The following is a 12,173-nucleotide window of genomic DNA, read 5'->3' on the forward strand; positions in this document are numbered from 1 at the left end:
AAAACAAAACCCACCCAAAGAGGCACGATCAGACTGGAATCCCAAATATGGCACCATTGTGCCAATGGCCAGCGCCTACTCAGCAGATTTTACACATCCTTTAATCAAACCCCAGACAAGAGTGAGCAAAAAAGATAAACATGCGAGGGCGACACATAATAGATTCTTATTGAGGTCAACTTTAGAAAAGATTTAAAATGCGATGAGCGATCAGCGCAGTAAATGAGTTTGCACATTATTAAACAACGCTAACAAATGTGTATTTTTTAACCTTTTATTTACAGAGGATTTGTATGTCTGGCTTAACATGTAACCCTTTATATTGACAAGTCCTGCAATTTAAAGCACATATTGATATGACAACCATTATGATTCCAAGACATAATATATTGACTTTAACTTGATAAAATCTTCAGTACACACAAACAAACACACACACACACACACACACACACACCCACACAAACAAACAAACGTGTACACTCTGTCAGTTTCTAACAGATAGTTTACTGGAATGATTTCACAAGCAATCATAAAGATACAATGTAAAAAAACTCTTACTTCAAGAAACGTTCAAATTAAACTTCCAAAGAAATGCAAAAAGAAAAATAGAATTCCACAAACAGGCATTGTCGACACTTAGGAGGATATTATTGTATTCATATCTGCTTGCAACCGGTCATATTTATTTTTTACCACTCCCAATGTCTCATTGGAAGATGATGAACATCTATTGCACATTTCTAAATACAGATACACACAAGTACAAAGTCACAAGCCCTGGTTCTGGTCTCATTTCATTGGGAGGGAATCAAGGAAATGAGACCGTGAGGACAAATCCTACATCTCAATAAATACCTACACCCAACACATTACATTAAGAACATGACATTTACAATATATAATAATAAAAGATTTGTCTTGAAGGAAGAACATTTTTCAGTGGGAATGCTTGTCTTTTTTATTGTTTTTTTCTTTTTTTTTTGCAACAGGAATATAATTGTAATAGTTTCAGCATTTGTCCTTTTTATTATTAGAAATATTATTGTGCTGCTGGTTGGACGGTGGCTTCGACTGATGCTCTTATGCTTCTGGCTCGTAGTCCTGGCTCTCCTGGGGAAAAGAAGAGCAAGTTTTTTTTATGAGGATGGCCAGTAAAATTTGCAGCACACAGAAGCTCTAAAGGTAAATCTACATCTAAAATAATATTCAGCTTTAATGTGATTTAGCAGAATATATGATACAGAGTTTATTAGTCTCAGCAGACGGTAATGATGTCACTTTGTTGAAGCTGAGCTCATCTGTTCCTTCAGTGCTTCTCTCAAGCCTGCAGAGGGCAGCACAACACTGCACTTACATCGAGGACGCGCATCGTGAGCACACTCTCCATATCCTTGCAAGCCTGCACACGCCTCCACCACACATGATCATAAAAAAAATAAATAAATAACACAGCCTCCAACAGTCTTATGTCATCTAATGTATTCACAAAGCCTTGAGTGATACTGGATGACACAGATTTCTTTTCAGATCCTCCCAGTGATGGCTTCGTTCACTCTGCAGCACTCAGACTCCATATTTACAGCAATGCAGGGAGACCCTGACATTACCCACAATGCATGAAGGCAGAGAGCGTCATCACCACACCCATTCAGACCGAGCTTGCACACCGCTGGTGTAGCAAAAGATGGGGGAGGGGAAAGAGACACGGAGGAGTAGGAGGACAAGGATGATACACATCGGTGGAGAAATTCACTTTGAATTTGGATCTCAGGGAACGCCTCGGGTTTACTCCTTTTCCCAACTAGTGCAAGACTCCACTGATGCAAAGGATTATTAAAGTAAACACACAGAATATATTATTATTGGAAATCACATAAAATCTCAAAATAAATCTTATTTCACCCGCTTCAGAAAACGTATATATTCAGTGGCAATAACACAGGATCAGTGCTCTCATACTAGCACGATCAGCCCTTTGACATTATGTACACTGTATGATATTTTTATATGCTACCATCGCTATTTAAAATCTGTACTCAAAGCCATCAGTTCTGCACAGTTTGTCTCGCCCCTGACAGCCAAATTCCAAAAATAACCATCTGTGTCAGATTCACATACCTCCTTCGTGCACACGGACACACACCCAACGCTCAGTGAAAGTAGGTGGTGCTATATTCACTGTACTAGCTGCGTGGCAATTGGCTTGTTAAGTCCTCCGTTATCATTTCCACAGAAAGGAAAAAATTACCTCAGCGTGAGCTGTAGTGTTTGTGTGGGACACAAGTGGAGGGCAAAAGTGGAGTGCCATTGAAATCCAATACAGCTAAAATGTGTATCCATGCAGAGCTCGTGAATACTGATGAACCTCAATCTACGGTAAGTGAATGGACTCATCTCTGCCTGATGTCCACTACTCCACAGTTTTTTTTAAAGGGTTTTACACAAAAATGATCTGTAATGTAATTATAGTCCAATTCAAAAGCTGATTCTTGTGATACTTTGATGACAGAGCAGAGCCATGTGTACACTTTGCGTATTGTAGGCTGATTACCTGCTGGGACTCATCATATGTCTCCCCTTCTGGCTCCAGCATTGCCTCTCCTTGGCCCTCCATGGCCTCCTGCCCATACTCCTCAGGCTAGAAAATGAGACAAACATAAAGAGATACAGAGAAGGAAAGATTTACAGAAACAGAAGCAATCATACAGATACGTCGTCATTAATACACTGTCAACCTATTTTTTTTACCATCAGGGAATTCTCAAAAATGACATTTTTTAATGCTCTTTCAAGGCACAGTTAAACTGGTAATAATTAAATCATAAAACGTACTGCAAGTATAGCCGTACAGTACCATTTTTTCTCAATTTTGGTTGTCTGTTCTGCAAAAGACAAGGTTGAGAAAACTACATTTCTTGGTTTGTCCAATTTCTCAATTCTCTGAGGAGTCTAGAAATCACTTCTGAACAATTAGACAACCTTGTGGGATTTCAGCTAACTGAAGAGCTCTATGGGTGACACAATTGCTCTGCCTGACTCACTACTTTGAAACTTTTTAATGGACTGCAATAGAGTTTTCTTTAGATATTTTGTCCCCTACAGATTGACAGAATCCCATAAAAAACATCAATCTGAGTCATATGCTGTGCTTCATGAAACAACCCTGTGACAGTGGTGTGACAGTGTATTGAAGGTAAAAAACGCTTTCTGGAAAGTCAGAACCTTCATAATATAATATAATATAATATAATATAATATAATATAATATAATATAATGACTCCAACAAACAGCCAGAAGCTACAAACAAAACATTTGTCCTGTTAACATATTTAGCCAGCGTTTTCCGTGAAGTAGGGACTTGCTCTATTTTTGAGTGAGATTTGTTTGACAGTGTGAGCATAACATTTAAGAACCCTAAACGAAAATGGTGATCAACTGCTTGAAATGAGCACATTATAAAGAGTATATGCTATATATGAGTTTGTGGCATGATTCTGACTGTAGCTTTTTGGCCATACAGAGCTGTTAGTATGGATTTAAAGTCTTGGTCTTGTTGCAAGTCTATTGCAGACACTGAGCTGTGGGACTGGAGTGTGAGGAAAAGGCTGGCACAGTGTGCAGATAGAAAAGTCCATTAATCTGTCAGTACTTCCTTCTTACGGAACCACCCCGCAGCAGCTTGCACAAACAAAACTGTCTCTTTCTTCCACTTAAAAGTGAATTTCAAAAAAGAATCACTTTCTAAAACAGCCCTTCTCAATGGTGGGTAGTAGTAAACTCACTCAAACAGGAACAAAACAGGAGAAAAATATCAAATTTGATGGGGACTATTTTCAGCTGTGGGGAACACACACCTGAGTGATACTTGTTTGTAAGATCAGATCATTGCTGTTTTGCTTTACCAGCAATAAGAAAAGAAATCTGTATAACACAGGTGTAACACTATGGTTTGTGTGGACATACGACATGTGATGAGTGCTTCTGAGAGCTTTCTTAAACAGATAAAGCTCCACTGAAACAAAGCTAGTGGGTCAGCACCACACATTTATTTTTAAACCCAGCACTAATCAAGTCAATTAGGTCAGGAAAGAACAGCCTGTAATCCTGTGTGCTGTCTCAGGCTTGTTATTGCTGTATGCCCACCAACACGATTAGCATGGTCGAGGTTGCACAATGGGAAAACTATCGCTAGAACAGCCCTAATCAGATGGATCATTGCCTGAGAAAAAGTGAACATGAAATAGACTGTTTGCATCTGTATTTCTGATTGGTCACGAATTTTAATTCAGTCAAGGATAAGACAAGGCAAGGCTTTTATAAAATGTTATAAAATGTGACACCTGAATGGGTTGTGCAAGGGAAATTTTGTGATTAGAGGCCAACAGAGCCAAAACTGAACTCAAAAAGTAGCTGTGTGCATTTGATCACAGTGTCAACAGTTTAGCAGTCTGTTGTGAGGGTGCTGAAATGAGGCGCTTTATCACTCAGATAACGCCTTCGAGAAGCCTATTAGAGCAGGCTGTCAGATTTACTAGATTAGCGAGTCAGTGGAGAGGGTCCAGCTCTGAGTGATGAAGGCTTAGGACCGGATGAGGACCTCACTGTGTCACTGACAGTCTGACAGAGATAGACAAAATGTCAACATACATCTCCAGGTCATTAAAAGGGAAGGAAAACAATAGAAAAGAAGCATCCTAACACAGCATGTGCCACTCAAATGTCCAAACTTTGCTATAAGCAGGTTTCACCGCTGCTGTGTCAAGTCAGCTTGATTTTGTGCCTTTCCTTGCATAATAATATCAGAGTGCCTAAAAAAATGATAAAAGCAGGGGATAGAAGGGGTGACACTGAGGTCAATGGGCAAGAGCATTCGGTGATGTTAGTGCGGGTAGGGCATTAATGGAAAAGCAGTGTTTGCTTTAAGAGAGGTGATAGTCCCACAGAGAGATTGTTTCTGTCATAAGACACCTGAACAGTGATCTGCATCCTTAATAATCATTGAATGCAGCTCTGTGTGCAGAGCAGACTGGAGAAGTCCTCTTCAATGAAATGAGTATATAGCAACAAAGCCCAAGTCTATTTCAGTCATCTCCAGTTTTTTTCTTTTATAATAACTGTATAAAAGCAATTGCCAGTGTAGTATTCATCCTCAGCAGATGGAAAACTATTCCTCTAAACCAAAGACACGAGCAAACTCGTGCAGACAGGAAATATACATTTAGTACAGTGCATGCTTTTGCTGACAGCGGCAGAATGAAACAGTCCAAATGCACACTAGTAATTCTGTTTTGAAGTGACATGCAGATTCATCAGATTTGACCCTGCTGTCTAAATCTGGCTCTGCTGTCATCACGATCCTATCCAGGCTTTTATGAGTGCAACTTGGCGCAAGTTGCCAGCTCTAATTGAGGCATACGTTTGGAACAGATTTTTGTTTTCCACTTGTTTTCCGGCACATGTGCAGACCTAAATAAAGCCGGTCACTTATAAGAGTAAGTTGCTGCATTGTTAGCGCACACTGGGTAGTTTGTCATAATATGAATATCTTTAAGAGTGCACCCTACTAGTAATGCACGTTCAGTTTGATTTACTCATTGAATGCCAAACAACCTGTAAAAACTGTACAGAATTCCTTCTAAAGATATCAAATCTCAGCTTGTGCTCAAAGGTCAAATTTCCATAAAAAGCCAGTTTTTCAAAGCAAAGTTAAGTTGGCAGACACACATGGATAAGAGAATGCATCATAGGAAAATTGAGGCTTCCCTACTTTTGGACACTAGAATGATGTCTTCTGCTTTTATTTTCCTTTTTAAGTCCAAGTCTCTTAAGTCCACCAATATTGTAGAAATGAACTGCTGTATTGCAACAATAAAGCTTGATAAAGAATAACATAAAAAGTAAGGTATATCATAAATAAATGTTTTAAGTGTATCCTATTAATCTTAATGGATGCCTTCTAAATGCAAATGTTATTTTCTTTTTTATTTTCTTTTATGCTTTATTTTGCAGGAATTATGCAAGCTGAAGTTTTTTTTTGTTTTAATGAAAAAAAAAATCAATTTAAAGACTTATGACATTCATATAATAGTTTAAATTTTTTTTCCACCACTTGTTGTAATGCAATACTGATCCCACATAAGGCAACAATGCTGTACTCCTAATTCAAGTTCACAGGTAATTTATTTCCTGTGTGTTTAAACACTATGCAGTGCTGCTATTCTGCCTCACTGCAGGCAACAAAGCAACGTGTTACACTGTAAGGACGTGCAGCACATACGTTCATGTCAGCTGGGAACTCGTCCTTCTTCACCAAGCCGGTAGCAGCGACGATGTTCCCGACAGCTCCGGTGGTCTTTTCAGCCACTGGAGACACACACACAAACACACACACATAGTGAGAGAGAGAGAGAGAGAGAGAGGGAGACAAATGCAGATAGATTAAAAAGATGCATGACTGTGGTCCTCCGTTGCTTCTTATGTCACTACTGGACATAACAACCACTTACACATGACAAATTAGCCGTTTTCCAGTTATCAGTAGTATTTTACTACTGTAATGAAACCAGGCTTCGAACTCCAGTTAACAGAAATTTAAAGAGGTAACGAGCAGATGGGAAACTCACCTGTGCCCACGCTGTCTTTGGCCTTGCTACCTGAATTGAGAAAAAGCAAACTGTAGTCAGAAAAGGCACAGATTCTTTTACAAATAATTAACTATTTGAAGTTTGGAGATTAGTTTTCTTCGTGTGAATGTGTGTGTGCGCATGCGTGTGTAGGTGCTATAACTTTACACTTCTCTGATGCTAATGACAAAAGCAATGCAACAAATGGCTTTAAATGAAATCATCAAAGTGATTGTCAAGTCTGAATCTGACTGCCCTTATTATTTGTTAAAATTTGTCATTTTTAAGCGATGTACTTTTCTTTACTACTGAAAAGTAAAAAACAAAACAAAACAACAACAACAACAAAACAAAAACAAAAAGGGCAACGTCTCTGCAACTAGGTAAGCTCAGTGTTTGCCCAGTGATTGCATTGATTTTTTTTTCTTTTTGCATTTGGCAAAATAAAAAAAACTGGTGACCAACTGTTAAACTGTGGTTGTGTGAAAACCCTTAACTTTTGATAACATAGCGATTGCACAGATCAGCTGGTGGTAAACAACCTCCCTCCAAACAGTTGTGGTGTGACTCAGATTGGCTGCAATCACTCTCAGACAGATTCGCAATTGTTTGCAAATCATTTTTTTATCTATTTAATAAAAGCAGTTAGATAAGCAACATGCTACAATCAGCACCGATGAGCGCAACTCATCTGCAACACATCTCTTTTCAGTAGGGCACTCAACCCAGCTGACCGTACTCTGTATATATTCCTATACAGAAGCAATCATTCGTATCATTTTGCAATTAAATCATGGTTCTACAGCAATTACATCACTATTTGTGGAAGATTCTGAGTCTCTGTGTTTGTACATGGCAACAGAGGTGTGATTTTTGATTGTTTATTTGATTTAATTAATTATAACAAATAAATTGCAAACAGTTGCTAACTTGACCACATTTGCAAACTAGCAGCACACTGACTCCCTCCTGTTCCCTTTTTATTGCATCTTGATGCACCAAGATCCCTTTGAAGACAGCAACTGACTGCAGCTGGTCGTCGACGCAACTGTTGCAAAGGCAATGAGATCACAGGTTCACTGCACATGCTTGCACTAATTTGGTCACACTGCAGTCTCCAGCCACTGTTTTCCTACTGTGAGTGTAGCATTATCCACCTGATAGCACAGTTCCTAATATACTGTTCCTCCAGTGCTATATGTCGACATGACAAAAAGCTGCAGTAAGTTCCAGAGTCCAGAAAACCTCTTGTGATAAACTGAAATTGAATTAACATGATTACATTTGGACCATCACCGCCAACCAATTACTTTTCATAAATACTGTAATATCATTTTTGTTTATCTTTCACTGTTTGCCTCAGGTCCTGAAGAACAGTGGTGGCTACAGTAGTCGGGCTTCTTGGTTTATTGTAAGGACTTATTAAACCACAACCAAGCCACTGTTCAGTCCTCTGATCCATATTCTTTGGCAGTTGTCATCCATCTACACGCTGTACTCCATCATGCTATTGGGGCAATCTACTGCAGGCCCCATCCAGTTCTGATCACTCAAGCCCTGTCATCCTCTTTATTGTGCAACAGTCAGTGGACTTATTGGTCCCCGAGGGCCTTTAAAAACCAACAAAAAAGAGCAGAAATAATGAAGTACAGAAGCCACTCTTCAAAAGGCGAGCCTCAAAGCAAAGCATACAGTACATCTGAGTGATGCCTCCATTTAAGTTTGGCTTTGGTAAATTGCAGCTATTGCGCAATGGAGCACAAATGGAAGATAGCTGCAGGTGTGATTGCCAAATGATATTAGAATTATTATTCTTCACAAACTGACTTTGGATATTTTTAGACTACGGATTCAACAAAACATCTGCAACATTTTCCATCATCAGGAAAAAAGGGTTGATAATGATTTCTTGTAGTGTTTAAGTAAAAAAAAGAAAAGAAGGATGGAACAAATTAGCACTAATGAAATGATATAGTTGAAACCGATTACAGATAAACGCTATTTTTTTGAACTGCAAATGTTAGCAAAAGCGATAACTGTGTAAACTAAATTTCCATATGGTCGGACTGATGCTGTGTGACTGCAAGGGTCTGCAAAATAAAAACAGTTTTTAATGTGATGCTGTAAAAAAATACTAATTTGTCATAAAAAAATAGGAAACAGATGCTTTATGAATAGCATTCTATACTATAGGGGTTTCTCTTTCCCACCTCTGCTTGCCTTTCTCAGCCTGACTGCTCAGTTCAGGTGGTTGGGTAGTTTGCAGCTGCAGCAGCAGTAGCAGCTGTCAAAAGGTGGGCCACAGTCCTATTAGATCACTCTTACCCCTCCTCCATGAGGGACTGTCAAGCATATCACATACAGCTTTCTAGGGCACCACCATATTCAACAGCGGCATGTAGAACCACAGAGACACCACAGAAGTGAGCCTTTCCTGCCATTGCGTTAACAAGGACATGATGAAATTGGTTCTGCACATGTTTTGACTACAGTCTGATACGTTTGGTGGTGCTGATCAGTGACAGGGACACTATGCTAAATGTGTAAGATAATGAGATTCCACCGAAATGCGAACACATTTGACAACCTGTGCTGGATGTGTGCTCGATGTTGTAACCCATCATATTGTTGCGGAATCAATTATACAAGCTGGTGACTGTAAAACAAGCAGGAGGCCTGTCACTGGAAATTTGGTTCCTCTCACAACAACTCAGCAGCTGACAAAATAAATTCCAAGCAGGCCTGCTCCGCGTCTCCTGAGTCACACTGATCTCCCGACTAATACGTAAGTAACTATTTGTCATCACAAACAAGATGGGGAAAGTTGCAAATAAAGACTGCTGAAGTGCACCTGATAAATCACTTTGTCGATCAATGGAAACTCATCAGCAACTCTTTTGATTAACAGCGCGAGTCACTTGTGGCATCCTCTACCAGTCGTGAGGATTTGCTGCTCTTCTCATCTTATGTATTCACACAGAGAACACGTTCTGGTTTTTGGTATGTTGATTAAAAGAAAGCAGCCAATCTGAAGACACCAATGTAAATTTTAGAATAAAAGATCATGGAAACTGTACAACTCAAATGAGTAAAATAAGAACAACTGCTGAAAATGTGACTTTTGATTAATTTTTTTGAGACATTAAATCATCAGATTATCAACAAAAATGCTGGGATATTAAATCTTAACTGACACCAGTACATAATGAATTACACTGATTACTTGAGTAATTTATTAGCACTACCTTTACAGCATAACAGAAAATGATTTAAATGTTTTAAATGTTGAGAAATACCGTATTATCACCCTCCATTGCTACATCTATTTAATTAATGATTGAAACCAAGTGATATAGATTGGGTTAATGATGCAAGCTGCATATCTGACAACTACACTTTAAATCAGCAGACAGATTTGCTCGTTAGTTGCAGGCTGTCAATGACAAGTTAGCCAGCACTGAAAAGCACAAAAAGCAGGCCTGCTCCTCCTAGGGTCTGTTTGTCCCTAGGAGGAGACTGCTGACACTGTTTTACAATCTGCTGCTATCCAATCCACAGGCATGTTGCAGGAGCTGCTCCCACCATCAGCTGCCCCACCCCCACTCCTATTTCCATCTCCTTCCCATAACCTAGACAGGCCACAAGGACACCCAGATTCCTTGTATCACACACTTCTACGTCACAACGAAATACTTTGAAACAGAGTTCACTACTATTATTCTGCTGAAATTGAGAGTCAGGGCTGGATTACTCATTTTTGATACGCTGTGGTATTTTACACCAAATCGGCTTGCAACATTAGAACAAAAATATTGATCAGCTCAGAGGCTGGCTGGTTCATTATACTGCCGCCACTCAAGTGAACGACACTGGATTTATCAAAGGAAGGCACTTGGATGCACTTTCTGCACACAATGAGCTATGGATAGCTGTAATATTGTCCCTTAACTGTGAACTGAGAACAAACAAAGACAAACATATATAGGCGAACAATGCGTTCAGCCTCCTGCTTGTTTGTTTCCTGTATAAGAGATTTACACAGTTAGTAAGAAGAGCTACTGTATAATTGAAGCATTTGATTCAGGATGTATACTGCATGATCTAAGTCATAAAATATTCCTTGAGCTTTTCTACAGCTGCTCCTGCATGTAGCGGGACGATAACAGGCGTGTGTACAATTTGCATGCAAATAATCTGCAAGCATACATTTGTGATCATCTTACCTACAAACATGACTCCTTCCTTTGTCTTTTCAGCAGCAACTGCAACTCCTTCCTTGGTCTTCTCTGCAGCCACAGCCATCCCCTCTTTCGCTTTAGACAAACCCTTCATAAACACATCCATCTTGGCCAAGCTACTGTGGAGAGAAGCACCATTAGCTGATGTCAGTCAATGTGCAGCCTTTGTCTTATTTATACACATTTAAAGCCTCATTATTAATACGGGAGGGTAATTATTTTATTCCCATCCATTTTTTATGAACCTTTATATATTCCAGTCTAATATTAGAGCATACATTATGAGAAGAGAAGGCAGCACCGCCTCCTGTGGTGGATCGTGACAGCCACACTCCAGCCATCAGGCTGTAGTAAAAACCTTCTGTTCACTCATGCATTCAACCCCATTTTTCTCCCCCTCACACCCTCCTCGATGCATGAAATATTCAGAGGTAAAAATATTTCAATGAAATGGTTAACCCAGCAGGCAACTCATTAATTATTGCTCGTCTGTAACGCTACTCTTAGTAGCAGAAAGATGACAGGATGACTGCGCCGGGCCCCCTTTTTTAAAGGACTGCACGGCGTATTACGATAGAAGGTGGCATCTATTTCCAAGAGCTACATGGCGTTGCTGGGGGAAGGGAAACGCGGTGTAAGATAGGATTTCTGCACGAATAACGGTTTTAGCGACGAATTGTGTGGTGTGGAAGCGATACGAGCCTGCCCGATTACACGCGGGGGGCACATCGCGATGAAGCAGACTAACAGCTGGTATTCTTCATTCTGGCATTACACACGTCCCTCCGAGTCCCATCCTGGATGCTGCAGGTCAAGGATGCAACAATGATTAAAATATGCACCAGTTCACGTCGACCGATTCCCACGTTCACATTCCGCCCCTGGCTTTTGTGTCTTTTGTACGTGCATTATCTTCCACGTACAAACAAACAGTACACAGAAAAAAAAAATCACGATCATTACTAGTATTTTTTTTAATGCATTTAATAGTATTTCAAGCACGGTGCAAACATTCCAGTGACGACGCTCACATACATGGCTCTCAAACGGAGGTGACCTCTATATGTTCAGGAATAATAATAATACTGGATTAAGCAGTAGAAAAACGTGTTCTTACCTATTTACAAATAGCCTTCGACTTGTCCCCTTCTGATACAGTCGAGTCAAACTACCGTCTAAATGGGAGATATCTTCAAATGATCACTAGGTGGGCCTTCCTCGGGCAGATCTCCACCAACAGGGACGGCCCCCTTCACAGTGCGGCTGAGACGATCACGCCCCCCCACACCCCCCTCCCCCTCTCCTCTC

At 39.9% G+C, this 12,173-nt stretch overlaps 1 protein-coding gene across 2 annotated transcripts; it reads right to left on the reverse strand.

Moving 5' to 3' along the window:
* Positions 1-260: 260 nt before the first annotated feature.
* On the reverse strand, positions 261-12,133 carry sncb (synuclein, beta). Of its 2 annotated transcripts, none has more exons than XM_086309849.1 (6): positions 11,983-12,133; positions 10,851-10,981; positions 6,628-6,657; positions 6,282-6,367; positions 2,555-2,641; positions 261-1,113 (listed from the first exon to the last, which is right to left on the reverse strand). In XM_086309849.1, exons 2-6 carry the CDS (start codon positions 10,969-10,971, stop codon positions 1,084-1,086), a joined length of 354 nt encoding a protein of 117 aa, XP_086165975.1. In that variant the 5' UTR covers positions 10,972-10,981; positions 11,983-12,133; the 3' UTR covers positions 261-1,083. The 2 variants fall into 2 exon arrangements, with proteins under 2 accessions (XP_086165975.1, XP_086165968.1); XM_086309842.1 differs by having other exon boundaries at positions 10,851-10,984.
* Positions 12,134-12,173: the final 40 nt, after the last annotated feature.

This window comes from Aulonocara sp. 'chitande type north' Nkhata Bay, linkage group LG2 (genome assembly GCF_057382095.1).
Source record: "Aulonocara sp. 'chitande type north' Nkhata Bay isolate Kocher_YH1m ecotype deep benthic linkage group LG2, A_spYH_male_GT1.1, whole genome shotgun sequence".
Taxonomy (NCBI): domain Eukaryota; kingdom Metazoa; phylum Chordata; class Actinopteri; order Cichliformes; family Cichlidae; genus Aulonocara; species Aulonocara sp. 'chitande type north' Nkhata Bay.

What these genes read in the sequence shown, in the direction of transcription:
- sncb (XM_086309849.1), bottom strand. Translation starts at nt 10,971, where the DNA reads ATGGATGTGTTTATGAAGGGTTTGTCTAAAGCGAAAGAGGGGATGGCT. An exon ending in CAAAGACAGCGTGGGCACAG is followed by an intron (nt 6,368 to 6,627) that starts GTGAGTTTCCCA and finishes GTGTGTCTCCAG; the next exon opens with TGGCTGAAAAGACCACCGGA. An exon ending in CATATGATGAGTCCCAGCAG is followed by an intron (nt 1,114 to 2,554) that starts GTAATCAGCCTA and finishes TCTTTTCCCCAG; the next exon opens with GAGAGCCAGGACTACGAGCC.